This window comes from Marmota monax, unplaced genomic scaffold, assembly GCF_021218885.2.
Source record: "Marmota monax isolate L192 unplaced genomic scaffold, Marmota_monax_Labrador192_F-V1.1 WCK01_AAM20220418_F8-fsc00333, whole genome shotgun sequence".
NCBI lineage: Eukaryota > Metazoa > Chordata > Mammalia > Rodentia > Sciuridae > Marmota > Marmota monax.
The window spans coordinates 386,075-408,484 of NW_026694397.1; the positions used below are offsets into that span (position 1 = coordinate 386,075).

Consider the following 22,410-nt stretch of genomic DNA (forward strand, 5'->3'; position numbering starts at 1 on the left):
CCCCTATTTAACTCTCATCTATATTGGGGATAATGATTGTAGGCTTATTGTGAGGAAGAAATGTTTTTAGCCTTCTACTTGGCCCCTAAGTAAATGCTTAATAAATGATAATTGTGCAATCCAGTGACTTATAAAATTGCATTTTATAAGATTAGGCTGAGAATAGTTATCTGATTGCTCAGTCTTATAAGGGGCAAACATAGTAATTTTTAATCAAATAGGGACTTTGAATTACCCTGAAAATATTTGCTCTTTGGTAGCTGATATCACTAACTTCATCTAATTTGCGGGCTGAAGTAAAAAAAAAAAAAAGTAAGATTACTGATGGTATTTCCTGAAGTTTCTAAGTTAATAAAAGTGATGGAGTTCTTATAAAGGAAAAACAAAGATATCGCTTGTGGAATATGAAGTGCAAGAGTGTAAATCTGAGAGTCAAATCTGGGATTGATTTGGCATTCTTTAGCCTGTTTCTTTTCTCACTGTGGGTAGCAAGGGCTGTGAACTAAACAGCCTTCTAACTAACTCTCTTTTAAAAAATGCTTTTATTTTTTTTATTTATGTATATGTGGTGCTGAGAATCGAACCCAGCGCCTCACAGGTGCTAGGCAAACGTTCTACCACTGAGCCACAGTACCTACCCACTAACTCACTCTCAAGTCCAGTTCAAGTATAGATGGGATTGGGCCAAAGTATCTTCAATACTGGAAATTGAAATTTTGTCTCTTCTTATGACTCTTGCACTGTCATAGCTGTTGTGTTACTGTATCATTTCAAGACCTTTATTTTTCAGCTTGACTTGGTGAAAAGAGAATGGTGTACTTCCAAGATTTAGCCTACTGGTGATTTATTCCTGTAATGTTGGTTTAGCTGCTTAACTCCTGGGAAAATTCTATTTAAAATGAACCTTTTCTTTATCTTTTTGAGAATCAAGGGTAAAAAAAAATTAGATCGCTAATGTGGTCAGTTTCTAGTTTGTAATATAGACTAATTGCTCCCATTGCAAACACAATGTCAAAGCACCCACGTGTTTTTGTTCATTGGGCTAGCTTTCTTAAAAGGCTTAAGAGTGAGTCACTGTTAGTAAAAATTATTGAGGTAGTTAATTAAGTCCAAAAAATGATCATTCACCATTGTGTTTTCCAGATAGTATACAAAGCAAAAGATGGAAGAAATATTTGTTTTGCCTTAAGTTTAGGGAATATGGGGTCTAGGCTTAACTAGTGTGATTCATTAATAAGCATTTATTAAATGTCTATAATGTGTGAAATATGATGGGAAATATAGGTCTGAGCCCTGCCCACAAAGTACTTACAATCCAGTGACTTAATAGATAATATTTATGGACATTACAACATGTTAGACATTGTGCTAAGTGCTTTTCAAGTATTTCTTTTTCTTTGCAATGCTTGGGATCTAACTGGCATGCTAGGTAAGTGCTCTACCACTGAGCTACATCCCTGTCCCTTATTTAAAATTTTATTTTGAGATAGGATCTCACCAAGTTGCCTAGGCTGGCTTTAAAATTTGCACCTTCCTGCCTCAGCCTCCCAAGTAGTTGGGATTACAGGTATACCATGTATAACTGCAATTATCATTTCATTTACACTTCCTAACATCGCTGTTATGAGATGGGCACTATTATCTTTCCCATTTAACAGATGAGGAAATTGGGGCTTAGAGAAGTTAAGTGACCTCCCTGATGTCACATAACTTAGACATATTTAGCCAGGATTCAAACCCACTCAATCTAGTTCAAAAGCCCCATTTTCTTAGCTCTTAAATCACATTGCTTCACGGCAAAGAGATAAAACTTAACTGTAAAGACAGATGAGTTAGAATTATCACCACTGCATATGAGGAGATAGCTTCAATGAGGGGTTATCTATCTTAAGGTTACAGATTAGAACTTGATGGAGCCACAATTTATTCATCTGTCTGACTTCTAAATGTAGGCTTTTTGTCCTGTACTGTACTATACTCAATTTCATAAAATAAAATATATAAAAAAATAATACTTAAAGTTGAAAGGGCTTTGAAGGTAGATTGTAAGGGAAGACTGTGAGTGAATGGAGACCTAAATCATCTGCTTTTTCAAAGAAACACTGGAGAAGCAGTTCATGTTGATGTGAGAGTAAGGAGAAAATGAGAAAATTATAGTGGCTTTGGAGTGAGAAAGTCTAAATTTTAATTCTGACTTTGTCATTAAATGACAAATAATGTTGGGTAATTCATTTATCCTCATTTCATAGATGAAGAAACAGTGACAGAATTATAGTATCTGTCCCGAGATTATAAGGCTCAAATTATATGTGTGTGTGTGTGTGTGTGTGTGTGTGTGTATAATATAAATATATTATTTTTTTGTAGAAATAAAACAGGAATTGGTTCAAGGTCCTAGGTAAAAAGGTTTTATTGAAAAAGATGTTTATCTTTCCTAAGAGGAGAGATGAAGATTAATGTGCTTATATTAAGATGGAGAGGCTTGGAATTGAGGAAGTTAGTGTCAAAACTCACCCCTCCCCAGCTTCTCAGAAAAGTAGTCATTGGGGTTGAAAACTTGAGAAGGAGGGTAAAACTTGGAAGAGCCTCTGTTGTGAATGTGCTAGGAGACAGAAATGAATAAATGTACGTAAAACTAAGATCAGCAAAAGCCTTGACTTTCTTGGCCATCTTGAATTAGTTTTCTTTTTTCTTTGCTGGGATTCAAACCCAGGGCATTATACATGCAAGGCAAGTGCTTTACCACTGAGCTACACCCCCAGCTCTTGAATTAACTTTTTATATAGGCTCTAATGGAATTCTTCAAGTAATAATGAATGTTTTTATACACATGCACAAATACATCTTAATCTATAGAAATTTTATCAGTTTTGGCCACATCTAATGTTCCAGTGATGTTCCTTCTTTATTTTTGACTGTTGGGGGATTCAAGTGCAATGGGCTGGAAGGATGGGCTGGAAGGATGGGCTGAAATTCACTAGAAAACCAGTTTCTGCTAAGTGGAAGTTTGATACATACGATGGTGGTACCTTGGGTGAAGCTGAGTTCCTTATCACTGGGAGAATTTCCAGCACAAGTGGGTCATGAATGTGTAGGAGGGGTAGATGTCTCCGTTTTGTGAAAGATGTCTCTTTGTGGTTATAATCCTTGGTGCCTGTTAGTGGTAATTTTAAATTCTATAATATCAATATTTTCTGTGCCTCTGTGTACGTGGGAGGCTAGAAGTTTTTGCTCTATCCTCCTAACAAAGCACCCTTATTTGTGTCCTTTTTCTTTATTGAAAATTGCTTTCACTTCATGATTAGGATTTGACCTTTCAAAGAACCCATATTAACTTTCTCTGTCAACTCTTTTCTGAGGATTACAATTTTTCAGATGCCTGATATCATAATAGAAGGATCTCTATTTTTCCAACCTAAATAATTATTCTCCATGCTGTTGTTTTATATGCCAAGGTATGTGTTTCAAATCTGCGCAAGTATGCCCTTTTCAAGGCATGTTTTAGTCACCTTTTCACCACTGTGACCAAAAGACCTGAGAAGAACAATTTTAGAGGAGGAGAAGTTTATTTGAGGTGTGGTTTCAGAAGTCTCAGTCCATAGGTGGCCAACTCCATTCCTAGGGGCCTGAGATAAGAAAGACTGTAGTCATGGAAAAGTATCACACAGGAAAGCAGCTGGAGACATGGCACCAGGAAGCAGAGAGATAAGACTTCTGCCACCACAGACAAAATATAACAAAGGCACGTCCCCACCTTTTTACACCACACCCTATCTGTCTACAGTTACCACTCAGTTAATCCCTATCAGAGGATTAATGCACGGATTAGTTTAGGCTCTCATAACCAATCATCTCCCATTGTTATGGATTAGTTTAGGCTCTCATAACCAATCATCTCCCATTGTTTCACACATGAACTTTTGGGGGACATCTCATATTTAAACCATAATGGGGCACCCAGTGATGTTTCAGCATAGGGCTAGAAATGCATAGGATCCAGTGTATACTATTCCCTACCTAAATGGGTTTGAGGATGTGGAAAGAATTTATGCTGTGCCACTAATTTAATATTTGTAGTAGCTAATCTGTGATTTTTTTGCATGCAAATATAAGGGAATAACTTATTACTAAGCCGCTTAATTAGGAATTCTTGGGATAAAAGACACAGAGATGTTTCTATATCATATAGGCAGAATAGACTATTTGAATCTTTAGTCTTTTCTCTCCCAGATTATATTTGTCGAATACCTAGCAGTCACTTTTTAATTTTAATTTTTGTGGTGCAACTTTTAAAAAAGTGAATCTTTCATTTATGTTACATCTTAACTTTGGATAAAATGTTTTTAAAGTTGATGTCATTGTACTGTTAAATAATTCATCATTGTTTCTTACTTTAAAAAAGCCTGTGTGACTGTAAGTTGACTAGAGGATCCAGTATTTTTGCTCCCTCCTTCTTTCCTGGACAACTACTGCTTTTATAACCCTGTTTCTGCTTTACTCCTTCCCACTCTCATCTGGATTCTACCCTCACTATTCCACTGAAACCTTATCAAGGTCACTGTGTTCTCTTTTTTGTCAAACACAGTGGTTACTTCTCAAGCCAGCCTTACTTGACTTTGCTGTAGCATTTGATAGTTTTTATCACTTATTCCTGCACAAAAATAAATTATTCCCTTTCTTCTTGAATTCTTAGCCACCACTCATTCCTCTTTCTTCTCCTGTGGCTTTTCCTCCATAGATTTCATCCCTCAGTTCCTCCTCTACCAGCCTCTCATTGTTGTCTATTAATGGATAAAAATCCTGAGCTTATATCTGTAGTCTTCTTGATATTTTGTTTGCTTCTAGGTGATCTCATCTGAGCCTGACTTCTACTAATTTATGATTTCCCAGTATATATCTGCAGTTAGGACTTCCCGCTTGAGCTCCAGACCTCTGTACATATGTCATAGGTACATTAAACTCAGCATGTCAAACCTGAGTTTAGCCTTTCCTGTGTAAATACATTCTGCCTGTGTTCATACTCCATTGACTGACCCTACAATTTAACTAGGTGCTCAAGATAGCTTATCTACTTGGTTGCCCAGTCCATTATGACTCCTGTAAATCTTAAGTCTTTCATCTCCCTTCCCCTAACCTTTTCTTTTTAGTCACTGAATCTTTCTAAACTATATAATACCTTCTGAAACTCCATCTCTCTTCTATCACTACTCTCAGATTGTGATAAAAATATATAAATATATAAAAATGCATAGGATCCAGTGTATACTATTCCCTACCTAAAAGCTCTTATTGCCTGAATGATTGCAGTGGCCATCTAGCTGGCCTTTTAGACCCTCTCTAGTCTAGAAATTTTTTTTTCAAAAATAGGAATCTGATATCAAGCCCCAGCTTAGAACCCTTCTATGATTTCCTTTTGCTTCTGGGATAAACTCCAAACTTTCTCCCCAATATATGTCATCCTTCATGATTTAGCTCCTGCTCATCTTTTAAATTTTTTTTTTGTTGTCAGTGGATCTTTTATTTTATTTTTATTTATTTATATGCATGCAGTGCTGAGGATTAAACCCCAGGGCCTCACACATGCCAGGCAAGCTGTACCACTGAGCCCCTCCTGCTGGTCTTTTAAACCTTACCTCTTATTACCATACAAGTTAGCCATACTGAACTACTTGTAATTCCCTTGAATGGGCTGTGTTCTCTCCTTCCTTGTCTAGATATATACAACTATTTCTCCACCTGAAATACATCCTTTCTTCTATTTTGTTACCTACTCAGGTGACAGTTCTGGAAAGACTTTCTTTAATGTCCTTTACCTCACTCTTGGTAAAAAGATATCATTTTTATGCATACAAGTATATATTTTTATTATGATTATTCAGTCTGTTTTCACTAACTGGACTGAGAGCTCCTTGAAGGAGGGATTTCTTTACATTTCTGAACCCCAGGACCTCCCTAACATAGGACTCCATTCACATCTTAAAAGAATGTTTGGCTGGTCAGAATGAAAGGCCACAGGAAGGTAAAATGTAACTAATAGTGATGTATGATGCATCTTGGAATTAAGAAAGTTTCAGAAGTTTGGATGGGTTCAGCTTGTAGTTGATAGAATATTACTTGATCATTAAAAATGGAGTTCTGATACATGCTACAACATAGATTAACCTTGAAAACCTTATACTAAGTAAAAGAAGCTAGACACAAAAGGCATGTTGTAGAATGCCATTTATATAAAATGTTCAGAATGGGTAAATCCTTAGAGAAAGAAAGTAGATTAGTAGTTGCCAAGAGCCTGGGGGGTTTAGAGGTGGGGGGGGAATAGGGAGTATTCTAATTCTTTTTGGCAAGATGAAAATATTCTGGAATCAGATACTGGTGATTGATACACAACTTTGTAAATATACTGAAGACCACTGAATTGTGTAACTTAAAAGGATAAACTTTATATCGTGAATTATATCAGCAAAGCTATTATTAAACAGATTTCCAGTTGATCAATGTAGCTTTATAGAACCTAACCTAGTACACTGTGCTTATTTGAATGCCAATGGAGTAATCCAGGTGAAATCCTAGCAGTATGTTGATTAGAGAACTTGTACTCCATCTTTTGATTTGATGCAGATATTTTAGTATTTAAATCTGACCTTGGTGTAGAAGAATTCAATTAATCTACAAATAATGTATTGACTTTCTAATTTGTTAAATGTATATTAGGCCAGCCATATGCTTTGGGATTGAACTTTGGGAAGCATGCACTTAAGTCTGGTAAATTGATAGAGGCAAAAGAAAAAAAACACGCATTTCTAACATGACTACATTATCAAGTTTGGACAGCTTGGAACATATTCCATTGTACAGATGATCTGAAGATATTTTCTCATTTTTTTCTTTCCTCAACACTTATTTATATATTAATCTAGAAATGCAGTGATCCATGCTATTACCCTGGGAAATGGTTTTCTCACCTGTCCTACTAGATTACATGAAGATTAGGCATTTGGATATGTGAATTTAGTAATACTTTAAGCTATAACTGCATTTGGTCTAAAAATTGGTTCTGGATCACAGGGGAATATCATCAGAGATTTTTGTGTTAAAAATCCAGAGGTATGTGTGAAATACAAACAGGTGGTCTCTGCCTGCAAGAAGAACTTACATTGTTCTTTTATTTCAGGTCTTTTGGTGGGCCTTGTGCTTCGGTATGGCATTCATGTTCCAAGTGATGTAAATAATGTGACCCTGAGCTGTGAAGTGCAATCAAGTCCAACTACCTTGTTGGTAAATGTTAGTGGAAAATTTTATGAGTATATGCTGAAAGGAGAGATTAGCTCACATGAACTCAATAATGTTCAAGATAATGAAATGCTTAGAAAGGTAAGTTTTTAGTTAAAGGGAATCTTTGGATTTTTTTTTAATCCAAATATTTGGACTTTTAACCAGCAGCAAAGTGATTCTGAAGAAAAATAGTGAATTTTTAATATTTAAAATGATTCGCCTTTTAAAATGCAGTAAAACCTCAGTTAGTATAATAATGTAAGGAAGTGAATATTTCTGTATATCCTGATTGATGCTAAGTACTAAAAACTTTTTGTTTTATTCTGTGTTGTTTACAATTGTAATAAATAGTGACTAGGATTGATTTAAGCAGAATTTATAAGCATTTCTCTCAATTTACTGATGGTCTTTACAGTTTTAGAGTACTTTAGAGCTTTGAGGTTATTTGATACTGCCTAAAATATTCCATTAGTATTTCTTTAATTCTTTCTTGTGTTGGTTGATTTATACACTGAGTACAATTTAACCTCTCTTGGATTTATAATGTGGCACAATTTTGGGGGCCTTGGTATGAGCCTTGGTTGTTGGGCAGTGCTGTACATAATGCTTTATGTAAGAGGTGGAGTTGCATTCATACTGGCTTCCAGACATTTGAGGAGCTGCTTGCTTCTGTCCCACTTATAGTTTCTCTTATGTAGCTTCTCAGTGCCAGTTGTGCGTGTCTGGTTTTGTCCATGCTTGGCCACTTGCCTCAACATCTCCTATGTTCTCCATTGGCTGTCCTTGATTTTTATAGCTACTTGATTTTTTTCCGGACCATTTAAAATTTCCTATGAAATTTAGCTGGGAGCTGTGGTGCATACCTGTAATCCCAAAAACTTGGGAGGCTGAGGCAGGAGGATCACAAGTTTGAGGCCAGCTTCAGCAACTTAGTGAGGCCCTTTCTCAAAATAAAAAAAAACAAAATTAAGAGGCTGGGTTATAGCTCATTGGTAGACCACTCCTGAGTTTGATCCCTGGTACCACAAATAAATAAAATAAAATTTTCTATAAACTTAAAGTCCACTTTGCAAAAAGAATTATCACTACCCATTGAATATTCTAGTAAACTGCCAGGCAGAATGGTACACACCTGTAATCCTAGTGACTCAGGAGGCTAAGGCAAGAAGATCATAACTTCAAGGCCATCTTTAGCAGTCTCAAGATAGCAAAAAAACCTGAAAAAGCTCAGTGATAGAGCAATTCTGGATTCAATTGCTAGCATTGCCGAAAAATAAAGTTCTGGTAAACTAAGTTTCAGCACGGGTATGTGTGTAGCTGCTTTGTGTTCATATCAAATTCTCCTGCAGCCTTATGGACAGAAGTGGGTGTCTGCATTATTAAAGCAAATAGGTTTTAAAATGAGTGGGCTATCAGGACTAAATATCGGAACTGTCCAGAAAGTTTTTACCTTAATATGTTGTATAGCTTTAGAGATGTCACCTATGTAACAAGTTGGTTTCCTCTCGCCAACAATAGTGACATACCTTAAATTCTATATTACCAGTTTTGGATCTCTTTTTTATTTAAAGCAAAACTATGTTCATGCGTTTTCCTATTTCTAAGATTTTTAATACAGTAGTTTAACAAACTTTCCTTACATGTGGACTTAAATGATTATTCCAACACCATAGCCTTGTCATTTGGTTGAAAAGTAAAACAACAAACCATCCTATATGTGCCTAAGACAGGCAAGTATTAGATTCCCTATATGAAATATTTTTAAGTTACCATAGTAATGTTGTTGACCAGTGTGACAGTTATTTTTTTTTCCTTTTTGATAGTTTGATAATGTAGTACAAGATCTTCTAAGAGAATGCGTCTAACATAATTCTTTATTTTAACAGGTTACTTTTGATCCAGAAGTATTTTTCAACATATTACTTCCTCCTATCATCTTTTATGCAGGTTATAGTCTGAAAAGGGTAAGTACTACATTTTATATACTTTGAATAACCTTAAACTTTCCATGGGCTTTATAATATTTGACACTTTAGAAATAGGCCATTTTTTCCAGGTACCCCTCCCTTCTATCTTTTTTAGATGATGAAATTTATCCTTATGCAAGAATGCATTCTTTTACCGAATAATGTTTTTAATATTAACATAGCACACTACAATAGAAAACCTTTTCTTTTTCAAACATTTGGGGAGTATTCTATGCTAATACAGTGTAATGTTTTTTTTCAGAGACATTTCTTTCGGAACCTCGGGTCTATTCTGGCATATGCTTTTCTTGGAACAGCAATTTCTTGTTTTGTTATTGGGTAAGCATTTGAAACTTGAAATACTTATAAGCCTTCAAATTATAATTGTAAAATAATTCATTTTTGATTTATGGGTATTAGGACTGTATTTCTGAATATGTCTAAGGACTTTTGCAGTAAGATGTATTCAAACAGGTAATAAGTTGCTTGCATTTTCAAGACCAAGGTATTAACCATACTTAAAAGTCATGATTTAAATTTGGGGTTAACCACAGAGTACTATAATAGATCCATCTTCTTACTCTTATTTTATTCTAACTTTTTTAACAGTGATTTTTTTTCTAAAGTAAGAATATGTTTATTGAACAGATCAATAATGTATGGCTGTGTAACGCTGATGAAGGTAACTGGACAACTTGCTGGAGATTTTTACTTTACAGATTGCCTGCTATTTGGTGCCATTGTATCAGCAACAGACCCAGGTATGTTTTACAAGAGGGGACCTTAAGTACTTTAGGTACAGTGTTTTCTAGTCAAAGCACTGTGGGTGTTTCTTTGAAGCATAGAATTTTTGATTAGGTACTTCCCTAGCACTAAGCTTTCCAGTTGTGGAAGAAAAATTACTGTCTGTAATTTCTTTTGGCTTAAGTGCACATTTATTTTTTTCTCATTTATTACATTTGCCTATTACTGGCCACTAATTGATGCTGTCTAGATGAGAGCTGTAAGATATTTTCTTCAGAAATTTAGGTTGATCTCTATCATTAGTGATTGGGTATAGGAGAAGATGAACTACTTTTTAGATTGTTAAAATGGGTAATAATTATACATGTTTTTAAACTTCTAGAAAACTAGTTCACTAAAAATCTGTCTAATTCAGCCATTTGCATTTACCAGTAAGAAAGAAGTTTAAAAATTGTTAGAAGGCAGATGTGCTGATAATAGTATGATTTTTTGGTCACTGGTGGTCTATTTTTTTATAGTTGTTGATGGACATTTATTTTATTCATTTATTTATATGTGGTGCTGAGAATCGAACTCAGTGCTTCACACATGCTAGGCAAGTGCTCTACCACTGAGCCACAACCCCAGACCCCACTGGTGGTCTTATGTATACATTAAATAATTACTTTTATAAAATTGGCCTTGTGATTATATAATTGTTTTGGTATTAACACAGCTTGCTTCCCTATACTTTTACTGTTAGGACACTAAAAATTTGTGTTCCATAAATAATTTAATTATATTAAGTGAAGTTTTCATTTTCCTAATATAATATTGCTAAGCTTAACAGCTACATTCATATTAGGAATTTGGAGAAAATGTAGAATGAAAAGGTCAGTATAGGAACATAGTCTGAAATTTTTTGTTTGTTTGTGGGATCCAGTTGAGGGCCTTGCACATGCTAGGCAAATATTATATCATAGAGCTATACCTCCCAACTCCTAGAGGGAAGTTTTTGAAGTAAGGATCAAGTTTTCTTTCACTGTGAGTTAAGAGTTTAGTAGAGGTTTGTTCTCTTCTACCTTTTGACCTTTAAGTTAATCATCTTAAATTGTCATCTAGTACAATTAAAGGTAGGGTCCAAGGTTTTGTCTCTGAATTCCTACGTTAATAACTCTGATTACACTGGACATTATGGGAAGGAGGAAAATGTGTTCTGTACTATTAAGAGATGATTTTAAAAGATTACTTAGAGGGCCATTTTAGACACTTACATAGTTGAGCATTTTTTTAATGTATGGTGCTGGGGATTGAACCCAGGGCCTTATGCATGTGACGCAAGCACTCTACCAACTGAGCTATGTCCCCAGCCCCTAGTAAGCATTTTTAAAACTGGAAATCAGGTTGCTTTTTTTTTAAAGACAACCATGGGTGACCCCTTATTGCTGGTAGCTGCTTCCATTATCAATATGAAGGTAGGATGGTTTTTGCAAGGATCTCTAGGTTCTGTGTTCTCTAGAAGTAAGTTCCTCGACTTTTCAAAACCTGTAAGAAATCTTAAGTTGATTGGACTCACTACATTGCTTCCACCTTTTGGTTTAGTTTGGTGGGAGTGCTGTCTGAATAGCTCAAGCAAGAATCTTTTGCTTACATAAAGTTGGACAGTTACATATTTTTCTGAATTATGTAGGCACTGGCCCCAATTCTATTATTTTGCAGTAGTTAATTGTCTATAAGGATGAGCTATAGGTTCTCTTTTCAGAATTCTGAATTGTCCCACCCTTCTCACTATCTCTTCATAAGCTTTGGTATCAGTATATTCCAGCTACAATGCCTTGCAGTAGAAGTTATATCTTTTAAAATGCAAGTTTCTTGTTTTTATGGTTAGCGTTTGAAAAGGGCTCTCCCATTTCTGGTTATATTAATCTTTCATGTCTGCTTGAGTTTATTTAGTGGATAAGCTCTATGTGACTCAGCATTTAAAGTTATAATGGAACTTTTCAACCTTATCTGATTTTCTGAGAATTATAATATATTGCTTCCCCAAAAGAAGGGTTTGTTATTGTTTTCCTTCTCAGGATATAATATCCTGTGAGTTGGCTTCTTTTTCCATTAAATGTGGCAACTGTAATCCTGGTCATGAATTTTACCCCAACTAAAAACTGAACTTGGTGTTTTCATTTCCTACTGTCTTTGCTAAACCAGTGTGCTTGCAATTTGCAAGTCAAATAAAAGTGAGTTTTAAGGCTCCAAGGAGAAAAAAAGAGTATTTGCAGCAAGAGTTGCTTTTCATGTTAGTCTTCATTAAAGATTAATGATTACCTGGTCTGTAAGAAATTCTTAATATATTCTTTGTGAAAAGGAAATGTACAAAGCCAGATTATTAACATTTGCATAAAGAATATAGGCCAACTCAGTTCTCCAAGGTTATTTTCAGCTGTTTTTAAGATAATCAAAAAGGAGAAGTTGCATGTACACAATTAGGGAGAAATAATGACCAAATCACTGAATCATTGATATGATGAGAGATACTAAAAAGGAAGAAATGAATTTCTAAATAGCTCAGAATCAACTCTTGAGGGGAATATGTTATATTTGGGATGTTTAAATATTTTTCTGATTCTTTCTACTTGTTAGTGACTGTTCTTGCCATATTCCATGAACTTCAAGTCGACGTTGAACTCTACGCACTTCTTTTTGGTGAAAGTGTCCTCAATGATGCTGTTGCCATAGTGCTTTCCTCGTAAGTGTTTGTTTTCTTAATATATTCTAAATGTTAAAGTTGAGAGCAATAGGAAATGAAAATCACTTATTGAATAAAATTCATTATAAATAGAAATATTTGGAAGAACAAAGTTTTTTTTTTCCTCTTATGAAGAAATGCATAGTTTATAGATAACTTGAAAAGGCAGGGAAGAAAAAAATCATGTACTCACATCACCTAAAAACAATTACTGTAAATATTCTAGGACATTTTTCTTTTTCTTTTTCTGTGTATGATATTTTTACATAATTGTGATTGTAGGATTTATGTAATTTTGTAATCTCTTTTAAAATTATAACATAAAAACTTTGTTTTTAATTATATTTTTTAACAGATGATATATCCACATGGTTAAAAAATAAAAACTATATAAAATAATTTATACAGAAAAATCATGTCCTTAACTTTTGTCCTCACCCCCTCTCTTCTCAGTCCCTTAGAATGAACCATTTTTATTAGTTTCTTGCACATTGTAGTATTTCTTTATTCAAATGTAAACACAAATGTGAATATTCTTTTTTGTTCTAATTAGTTATACATGACAATAGAATGCATTTTACATATCATACATAAATGGAGTATGACTTCTCATTCTTTTGGTTGTACATGATGTAGAGTTACAACAGTTGTGTATTCATATATGCACATAGGGTTATATGCCCAATTCATTCTACTATCGTTCCTCCCCTCCATCTAATCCAAAGTACCTCTATTCTTCCCTAGCCCCTCCCACCTTATTGTGTATTAACATCTGCATATCAGAGAAAACATTCGGCCTTTGGTTTTTTGGGATTAGCTTCTTTGGCTCAGCATGATATTTTCCAGTTTCATCCATTTCCTGGCAAATGCCATAATTTCATTCTTCTTTAAGGCTCAGTAATATTCCATTGTGTATGTATACCACATTTTATTTATCCATTCATCTGTTGAAGGGCATGTAGGTCAGTTCCATAGTTTAGCTATTGTGAATTGAGCTGCTATAAACATTGATGTGGCTGTGTCTTGGTAGTATACTGATTTTAAGTCCTTTGGGTATAAACTGAGGAGTGGTAGAGCAGCTATGTAGTATTCTGTGTGTGAACTGTACTATATTTATTTTTCAGTCTCATTGCTGGATGCTGGAAGTATTTTCATTCTTTTGCTGTCCTATATGATGCTTCAGTGATTAACCTTGAACTTTCTTTGTTTTGTACATGCATAGGTACATGGTATGATAAATTCTAAAAAGTGAGATGGTGGTTAGTTTAAAGAGTAAATACATAAATACATTTTTAATTTTGTTAAAAGTTGCTAAATGGTTAAAGGGATCATACCACTTTACATTTTTGCCACTAAATTATGAGACTGTTTCCTCACAGCTTCTTCAATAGAATATTTGTCAAAATTTTTTATTTCTGGCAACTTGAAAGTTGAGTAATATCTCATTGTAGTTTAATTTGTATTTCTCTCATTAACATGATCATTTCCAAAGCTTTTATCTTTTTTTAATACCGAGTTTGGAACCCAGGGTGCTCTACCTCTGAAGTATATCTCCTGCCTCAGCCTCCCCAGTTGCTGGGATTTACAGACATGTACCACTGTATCTGGCCAGAATCCTTTTATCTCCAAAAGTATTAATAATATACCTTTTGTTCAAGACAGTTATTGAATGAGTAATTTCTACATTTAGGTGAAAATATTATTATACATGTTATTACAAGGTGTTTGCTGGGGGAAGAACGGGTCTGAACTGCTAAGGAACTCAATCCTGCCTAACTATTCTTACTAAGCAAATATTTAACCATGTAGACAGTTGTTATTACTTCATACCAGAACTTTCTATAAGAGAGAAGTACTATCCCTTCACATTTTCTCTTTATATCTTTGCTTAATTTCTATTTTATAAATATTTAAGAGTGATAAGTCACTCACTGTGGTTTGCATAGCATGATTGCCACTGGTGACCTTACTGCAAAGTGGGAAATTACCCTTTCTGAACTATAACACTCATCTCTTAAATGCTGTGTATGATGAAATACAAAAGGTCAAATCCTTTTTTTGTGTGTGAATACAGTATATGTGTTACTTCCTCCCTTCCACGTTTATTGCCATAATTTTTTGCAGCTATCTACAGCTATTATAAATTTAATTTTTAATGCAAAGGTTGTAACTAATATTGACACCATACCTTTGATGATGGTAGCTATAAAATAAAAGTCATGTATGAATGGAGGAAGAAATGAGAGTGTTGTAATTTGTGTCCTAAAAAGTGAAGCTACAGAGATTATTGAGCTTCTAGTACATATGTACATTTGAGATCAAGTGAGAGACTAAGGTATAGGCAGTTGCTTTTAGCATCAATTCTCTGTCGTAAACATTTATTCTATTGAATCATCTTACTAGTGTTCCTTTTCATTGTCCTAATGGATTAAGAGTTGGTCAAAAAAATCTGTTTTGTTCTGGTCTTATCTTAAAACTGATGTGCACTATGCTTTAGTGTTTTCAATAATAAAGTGACCTATTTTCTGCAATTTGGGAGTAGTTGACTAATGTGAAAAGAAGAAAAAAATCCTCATTGAAATGTTTTGAGGTTGGCTGTATAAATGTCAGTATTAGTGAAGAATAAATATGTTAAGAAAAACTCCTTTCCATAGCACTTCTTAAAAAGGGCCACACTTATCTTGTTGCCCCCTTTCTCAAACAGGGTTCTATGAGAAAATGAAGTACTACAGAAAAAGATTTGAACGGTTCCCTCAAATCTTTTGTTTTTGTTTTTGATACTGGGTATTGAACCCAGGGCCTCAAGCATCCCAGGCAAGCACTGTGCCACTGAGCTACATCCCTAGCCCTTTTAATTTAAAAATTTTGAGAGAGAGTCTAAGTTGCTGAGGCTCACCTTGAACTTGGGATCCTCCTGCCCCAGCCTCCTGAGTAGCTGGGATTGCAGGTGTGTGCAGCTGTGCCTTGTGTGATTCTTTCCCTAATTCTGCTAAGGATGGTGTATAGTTGGTATCATTCTGGATTGATAGGAGATAAGTTAACTATTAAATTATCTGGTAGAACCCTGTGGAAAAGGACTGTATCTAGAGTGTATCATTAATGGGAATCATTAGCTGTATAAGTGTATTAATGGAGTTGAGCAAATGGTTCCTCCCCAAAAGCTGAAGGGAGTACAGTTGTGTTGCTGCCTATGGGAGGTTACTATCTGGAGTACTCAGTGATATTTTGGTCACTCTCTTTAATTTCCCTTTGAAGTATGTTTTAAAGTATGAAGTGTTTTTTAAATATGATAGATATGAATACTATATGTTGCATTTTCTTTGTTTGCTGATTATCTACTGTTCATATTCTGTATAAGCAGTTTTGCATCAAAGGGGAGAGGACCCCTTTCCAAAGGAGTTAGGTTTGGCAATTAACGGGTTAAGACAACACTTGAAATTTATGTTGCAGGTTGTTTTTGTTTCTGCTTTTATGCATCTTATTAGATTAGCAGTTTTCTCTTTTAAATATTTTTTTAGTTGTAGATGGACACAATACCTTTATTTTACTTTTTTGTTTTTTGTGGTGCTGAGGATCAAACCCAGTGCCTCACACACGCTAGGCAAGTGCTCTACCACTGAGCTACAACCCCAGCCCAGCAGTTTTTTTTAAGTTAATACTTTTAATCTGGTTCCCTCATTCATTGCTGTATGAGGTAAATCTGTACATACTGACATAGTATGGTGTGTGTGTGTGTGTGTGTGTGTGTGTATACATGTGTGTATCTAGTTGGTTAATTAGTTAAAGATACAGTATAGGATGCATAGTATTTCATTGAATGAACCCAATTATCCTGGAGACCTAATTTCATACTACTTTAAAACATTTTTGGCAGTGGTTTGCATTTTATAAAAAGGAATTACAGTGAGTAAATAAACATGACCAACTGTTTAGCATCACTAGTTTCTAGAGGTATACATGTTAATCTGTGGCCATTTTTACCTGTTTAATTAGTAAGAAAAAATTGTTAATGATTAAAATTACCATTTGTAATGGTGCAGTTAGTCATTCTAAACTGGGGGCAGTCCTATCCCCTGCTCTAGGGATATTTGATAATGTCTAGGGACATTTTGGGTGCCATGAGAGAGTTACTACTGGCATCTAGTGGATCTCAGAGACCTTCAGTGTACAGGACAAATACCTATAATGCTGGGGTCAAGAAATGCTGTTGTAGCTGGACACAGTGGTGCACACCTGTAATCCCAGTGGCTCGAGAGGCTGAGGCTGGACGATCATGAGTTCAAAGCCAGTCTCTGGAACATTGAGGCACTAAGCAACTCATTGAGACCCTGTATCTAAATAAAATACAAAAGAAGGCTGGAGATGTGGCCCAGTGGTCAAGTGCCCCTGAGTTTAGTCCCCAGTACCAAAAAAAAAAAAAAAAAAGAAAGAAAGAAAGAAAGAAACAAATGCTGGTGTAGTGAAACTAGACCACTCATACATTGCTGTTAACATTAAATTGATGTCCTCTTTTGTCATTTATGATAATAAAATTTAACATATATTTGTGATAAGAATTCTAAGTGTTGACTTATGAAGTAGAAAATTCCTGAAATTTAAGCTTAAAAAAATCAGGATTTTCATCTCTTCATTAGTATATTAACATACTTATAAACATTATTTTTTAAACAAAAAGCATAGTACTACACATACTTTTCTATATCTTGCTTATTTCACTTGGACATGGTTTACTGTCTAATTTCCCACTGTGTGGATGCACCACAAATTTACCTTACCAATCCCCTGTTGGCTAACATTTAGTGGGTTTGTTTGTTGTTTTTTTAGTGCTAAGGATAGAATCCAAGACCTTATGCATGCTAAGCAAGTACTCTATCACTGAGCTATACCCCAGCCTAGTGTTTGGTGTCTTGAAATGTCACATTACTATGACTTCCATCGCGATGATCGTATTTATGTGTAAATCTCTGAATCCTTGAGAGTATTTCTGTGGGGTAACTTTTGTTGTTGTTTTGTAGGATACTTTTGGGGGGGGGGTTGTGTGCTGCGGATCTAACCCAGAGCCTCATACACACTGGGTGTTTTAGTTTTTGCATTTAGGTTTTGCATCACTGTGACCAAAAAATACCCTCCAAGAACAACTTAGAGGAAGAAAAGCATATTTAGCCCCAAGGTATCACAGATTTCAGTCCATAGATGGCTGATCCATTGCTCTGGTCCCTAGGTAAAACAGAACAATATGGGAAGGGTAATGCATTGGGAAGGTGCGCCTTTCATGACAGCAAGGAAACAGAGAGGGAAGCAGGAAAGGTGCCACATGGAAGTTACATCCTTCCAGAGCCCACCCTTAGTGACCCACCTCCTCCAGCCATGTTGCATATTACAGCTCTCATAATCTAATCATTTTACCTCTGAATATTCTTACATTAACAGGAACTTTGGGGGACACCTCATATCCAAACCATAATAGTGGATAAGCTGTCTACCAGTAGGATACTTTTAAAGGTAGAATTTCTAAGATAATGGATATGATCATTTTAAAAAGTTGGGAGATATTATTTTATTTCCCTCCAAAATTGCAGTGAAGACCTTTTGAAGGCAGTTGAACAAAATGTAAAAAGAGCCATAGGTATGGTAATGCTCTATTTCTAGGAATGTAGCACAAGGCAATAGCCCAAAATATGTAAAAAAAAAAAAAAAAAATCACCGATATTTCTTCATGCTGTTGTTATAGAAACAAAAATATTGAAAACAACTTCTAAATGTCTAACAATGGACATATGGTTAAATAAATTTTAAAAATCGTGATTACTGTTGGTTAAAGAAGCAGAATTCAAAACTGCATATTCACTGATTATAATTAAATGTGAAATATTATGCATGTGACAAAAAGAGGGGACACAAATAAAGAAAATAATATTTATCTGTCAGGAAAGTAGAATGATAGGGTGATTTCCTCCCCAGATGAATATTGTATGACTTTCAGAATTAAAAAAAAAAAAGTATGCATAAAGATGTTAACGCCTCAAGATAAAATGTTGGCTGATGTAGAAGATGAGTTAAGATTTCAAATCAGAAGCCAGGATTTGCCTTAAACAGAAGAAAAGAAACCCCTCAACTTATCATGTTTTCCATGCATCCTTGTACATTTTAGTGATTAAAGAATAAAATAGGGGCTGGGCTTGTAGCTCAGTGGTAGAGTACTTGCCTTGCATCTGAAAGGCACTGGATTCAATCCTCAGCACCACATATAAACATCTACAACTAAAAAAAAATATTAAAAAGAAGAATTCTTAAAGTTTAAAAAAAGAACAAAATAATAATTAGTGTGTCTCTTGAATTTACTTGAACTAATCCAGGCAAAGCAACCTCATGAGGCATGGCATAGATATTTTTCCCAGCCATCATCTTGGAAAATATTGCCAGGAAGAAAGAATGTTACTGTCACAACATCCTTTGTTTTCTCCAACCAGCTTATATATTTTAATGCTATAATGTGTTTAGATTATATTTATGATGGTAGGACCCTTTATGTGTAGGTAAGGTAGCATTATATTAAAGGTATTTAATACTTATCAAAACAATATCAAATCTACTGGACCCCAAATAAATATTTAAACACAAATATTTAAATTTTTCAATTAAGATTGCCTCAGAAATTTGTAGATGCCACTAGCAGAAATTAATGTTAGTCATGTACTTCAATAAAATAGACAACAATTTAGAAAGTTTTAGTTTGGTCTTAGTTGTTTTTAAATTTAACCTGGCATGTATGAAAAGAACTTGTCGTACATTATATAGTAAAACACATTTTTTAGCCTTGAACCACAAGAAAAAAATGGCAGTAACCACAGGGTGAATTCATTATATTCTTAGGAATGTGCTTTTTTCCTCTGTTTCTTTGACATGACTTGTATGATGCTTTTGAGTCTAGACTTTTTATAATGCTGGTACCTCAATTAACTGAGCCGAGAACCAGTAAGAACTGTTGGCAGAGACCTGCTGACAAGAGCAATTTTCTCAGCTATTTCTGTTTCCTGTGGTGACTATTATAAAAGAAGCTTTTTCAGACCAGGTTTGGACTGTGAGTTCAAGATGGAGAGTGTCCCCTGTAATTGCCTGTCTTGGCTTGGTATGGAGTGACTTTCTTTCAGAAGTTTGGGGTGGAGGATCCAGCTGGGTATGCTCAAAGTACTGTTGAATGGATTCTAATTTCTTGGAAGGCCTTTCAAGCCCTTTTCCTATAAAAGTCCATTTTAGTGAGTGAATAGATATTAGGCATCTGGCCCATTCTGGTTTTCTAAAGTTAGAAGAGCTCTTCAGTCACCTTTTTTCTTCCCATAGGAAAAACAAAGTGTGACTGGGTTAAGTATTGAATAACATTCGTATGCCTCTGCTGGAAACAAGTGGGATTTGTCACTAATTTGTTCCCATTAGTGTGTTGGAGTTTTGGGGCACTCAGTAAGTGTAGTTCTTCAACAGAATCCCAAAAGTTTACTATTGCACAGAATTGAGGATGGAGGAACAGGTTTGGAACAACTTTTATGTAGAGGTCTTTACAATGTTCTACCTCTTAAAAATGTCATTTAAAAAAAAAAGCTGAGTTTTTTTTTTTTTTTGGGAGGGTGGGTTACTAGAGTTTGAACTCAGGGACACTCAACCACTGAGCCACATTCCCAGCCCTATTTTGTATTTTATTTAGAGACAGGGTCTCACTGAGTTGCTTGGTGCCTCGCTTTTGCTGAGGCTGGTTTGAACTCGCCATCCTCCTACCTCAGCCTCCCAAGCTGCTAGGATTATAGGTGTGCGCGCCACCATGCCTGGTTAAGAAAAGCTGAGTTTTCTTGCTAGCTGGATACACGCAGATTTTTTTTTTTTTTTGATAAACTTTTGCCCTTATTTTGACAATTCAAGCCCAAAGGGGTTTTTTTTTTTTTCTCATTTCATCTTTCAAGTTCTGAACTAAGTAATGTTTTAAAGGCAAAGTTGCTTCTAGAAGTAAGAGCATTCTCTTTTTTGTAGTTCAATAGTGGCATACCAGCCAGCTGGAGACAATAGTCATACCTTTGATGTCACAGCAATGTTCAAGTCTATTGGAATCTTCCTGGGGATCTTCAGTGGATCTTTTGCAATGGGTGCTGCTACTGGAGTGGTGACAGCTTTAATATCCTTTTATCATTGTTTATCTTTTCTTGTTAACCTCACAAGGTAGTTAAACATGTAATCCTTGATTTCTCCTAGCTCCATGATTGGAATTGTATTATAATTATTAACCTTGTAACCAAGTGCTTGGTTTGAAAATCTGAAGCATTTATCTTTGACAATAAGTAAATTAAATAATTTTATTGCTTTTCATAGGGCCCAGTGCCTTAAAACTTTTGTACAATAATCTAATTAGACATAAGATTCCTGTGATAGAAAATTTTAAAGTTGTGGATTAAATTGATATAAAGGGATGGTAGGAAAGAGGGTGGAATGAGATGGACACCATTACCCCAAGTACATATATGAAGATACACATACACATACGCACACAAAATGTACATATACTTCAAAGAGCTTCCGGGCATTCTATGCTGCTGGTCAACCTGGAAATCTTCTGCTCTTTGTTTAATAGGACAGACAGGAGATATACAACCTGATGTTACATGAACAAAATATGGTTCCCTGGTGAGGACATAGAGGATTTCATCCCAGATCTCCCAATTTTAAACTGTGCTCTAGGGCCAATACTGCCACTAGTTAGCTATGAGAAATACTGGCAGTTCGTTCTTATTTTCATTCAGAAGATATTTCCTGATTGTCTGCTACATGCCAACTGCTATGCTCTGAGTATTAAAGATAAACAAGGCAAATGTGGCCTCTACCTGCCTGGAGGATCTGGTGTTGTGGTAGATGCAAACATGATAGACATGTTGACACTTTGCCTCTTTGGATCTCAGTGTAGGAAAGTGGAAGGTGGGGACAGGAGGAAAGTCGAGTGGATCTTGATGCTCTCTAAGGAGTTTCCAGCTATAAATCTTCTAAGATACTTTCATATAAAACAAATATATATTTTTTATGAGAATCTCTTTGTTTGGTATACATGGTGAAAGAGACTTCTCTAGTGTTTTTTATAGGTGAATTAAGGCATGAAGGACAGTAAAATAATTCCAAAGAGGGAGACAGCACAGATAGTATCTCTTCCTTGTTATGGGTTCCTTTGATAGAAGAAGTATATCTTGTTCATCTTTTTGTCATGATACAGAGTTGCTGAAGTAACTCTAGATTCTAGCCCAACGTTTGTCACAATTTGGCATAGATCCTTCTACTACTGTCAACCAGCAAAATACTTTTTAAACTTGTATAAAGTGAGTTAAGTGCCTCAGTTTCTTCATTATGGAATGAATCCTCTACATTACAGATGTGTTAAAGGGTCAAATGTATGTGAAATCTCATGGAATCATGTTTTTATAAATGTAAATTGATAGAATTTTTGAATCTGTCTTGCTTTGGACCACAGCTTCAAAGTTGCCATGTTGTATGTGCAATCTGTTGCTCTTGTCTGCCTGTCCTCCACTGTGTGGTTTCTGGCAAGGTATGTCATACACATAAGAGTGGCTAAGCCATGACACTTTCTCTGAAAGGACAGCTGACTCTTCAGTAAGATGCTGATTCTGAGTTTCTTCACCTTAGTGTGTCCTTATTCTGTGGCTTTCGTGTTAGAAG

The 22,410-nt window shown here is 35.3% G+C and overlaps 1 protein-coding gene across 2 annotated transcripts in view; it reads left to right on the forward strand.

The window, feature by feature from the left end:
* The window catches only part of Slc9a6 (solute carrier family 9 member A6), a 64,834-nt gene that overhangs the window by 2,404 nt on the left and 40,020 nt on the right, over positions 1–22,410 (forward strand). For both annotated transcript variants that reach the window (XM_046468138.2, XM_046468136.2), the window contains exons 2-7: positions 7,172–7,371; positions 9,159–9,236; positions 9,502–9,578; positions 9,888–10,000; positions 12,600–12,705; positions 20,725–20,866. In XM_046468138.2, the coding sequence (XP_046324094.1) occupies positions 7,172–7,371; positions 9,159–9,236; positions 9,502–9,578; positions 9,888–10,000; positions 12,600–12,705; positions 20,725–20,866 (716 nt within the window). The remainder of the gene's footprint in view (positions 1–7,171; positions 7,372–9,158; positions 9,237–9,501; positions 9,579–9,887; positions 10,001–12,599; positions 12,706–20,724; positions 20,867–22,410) is intronic.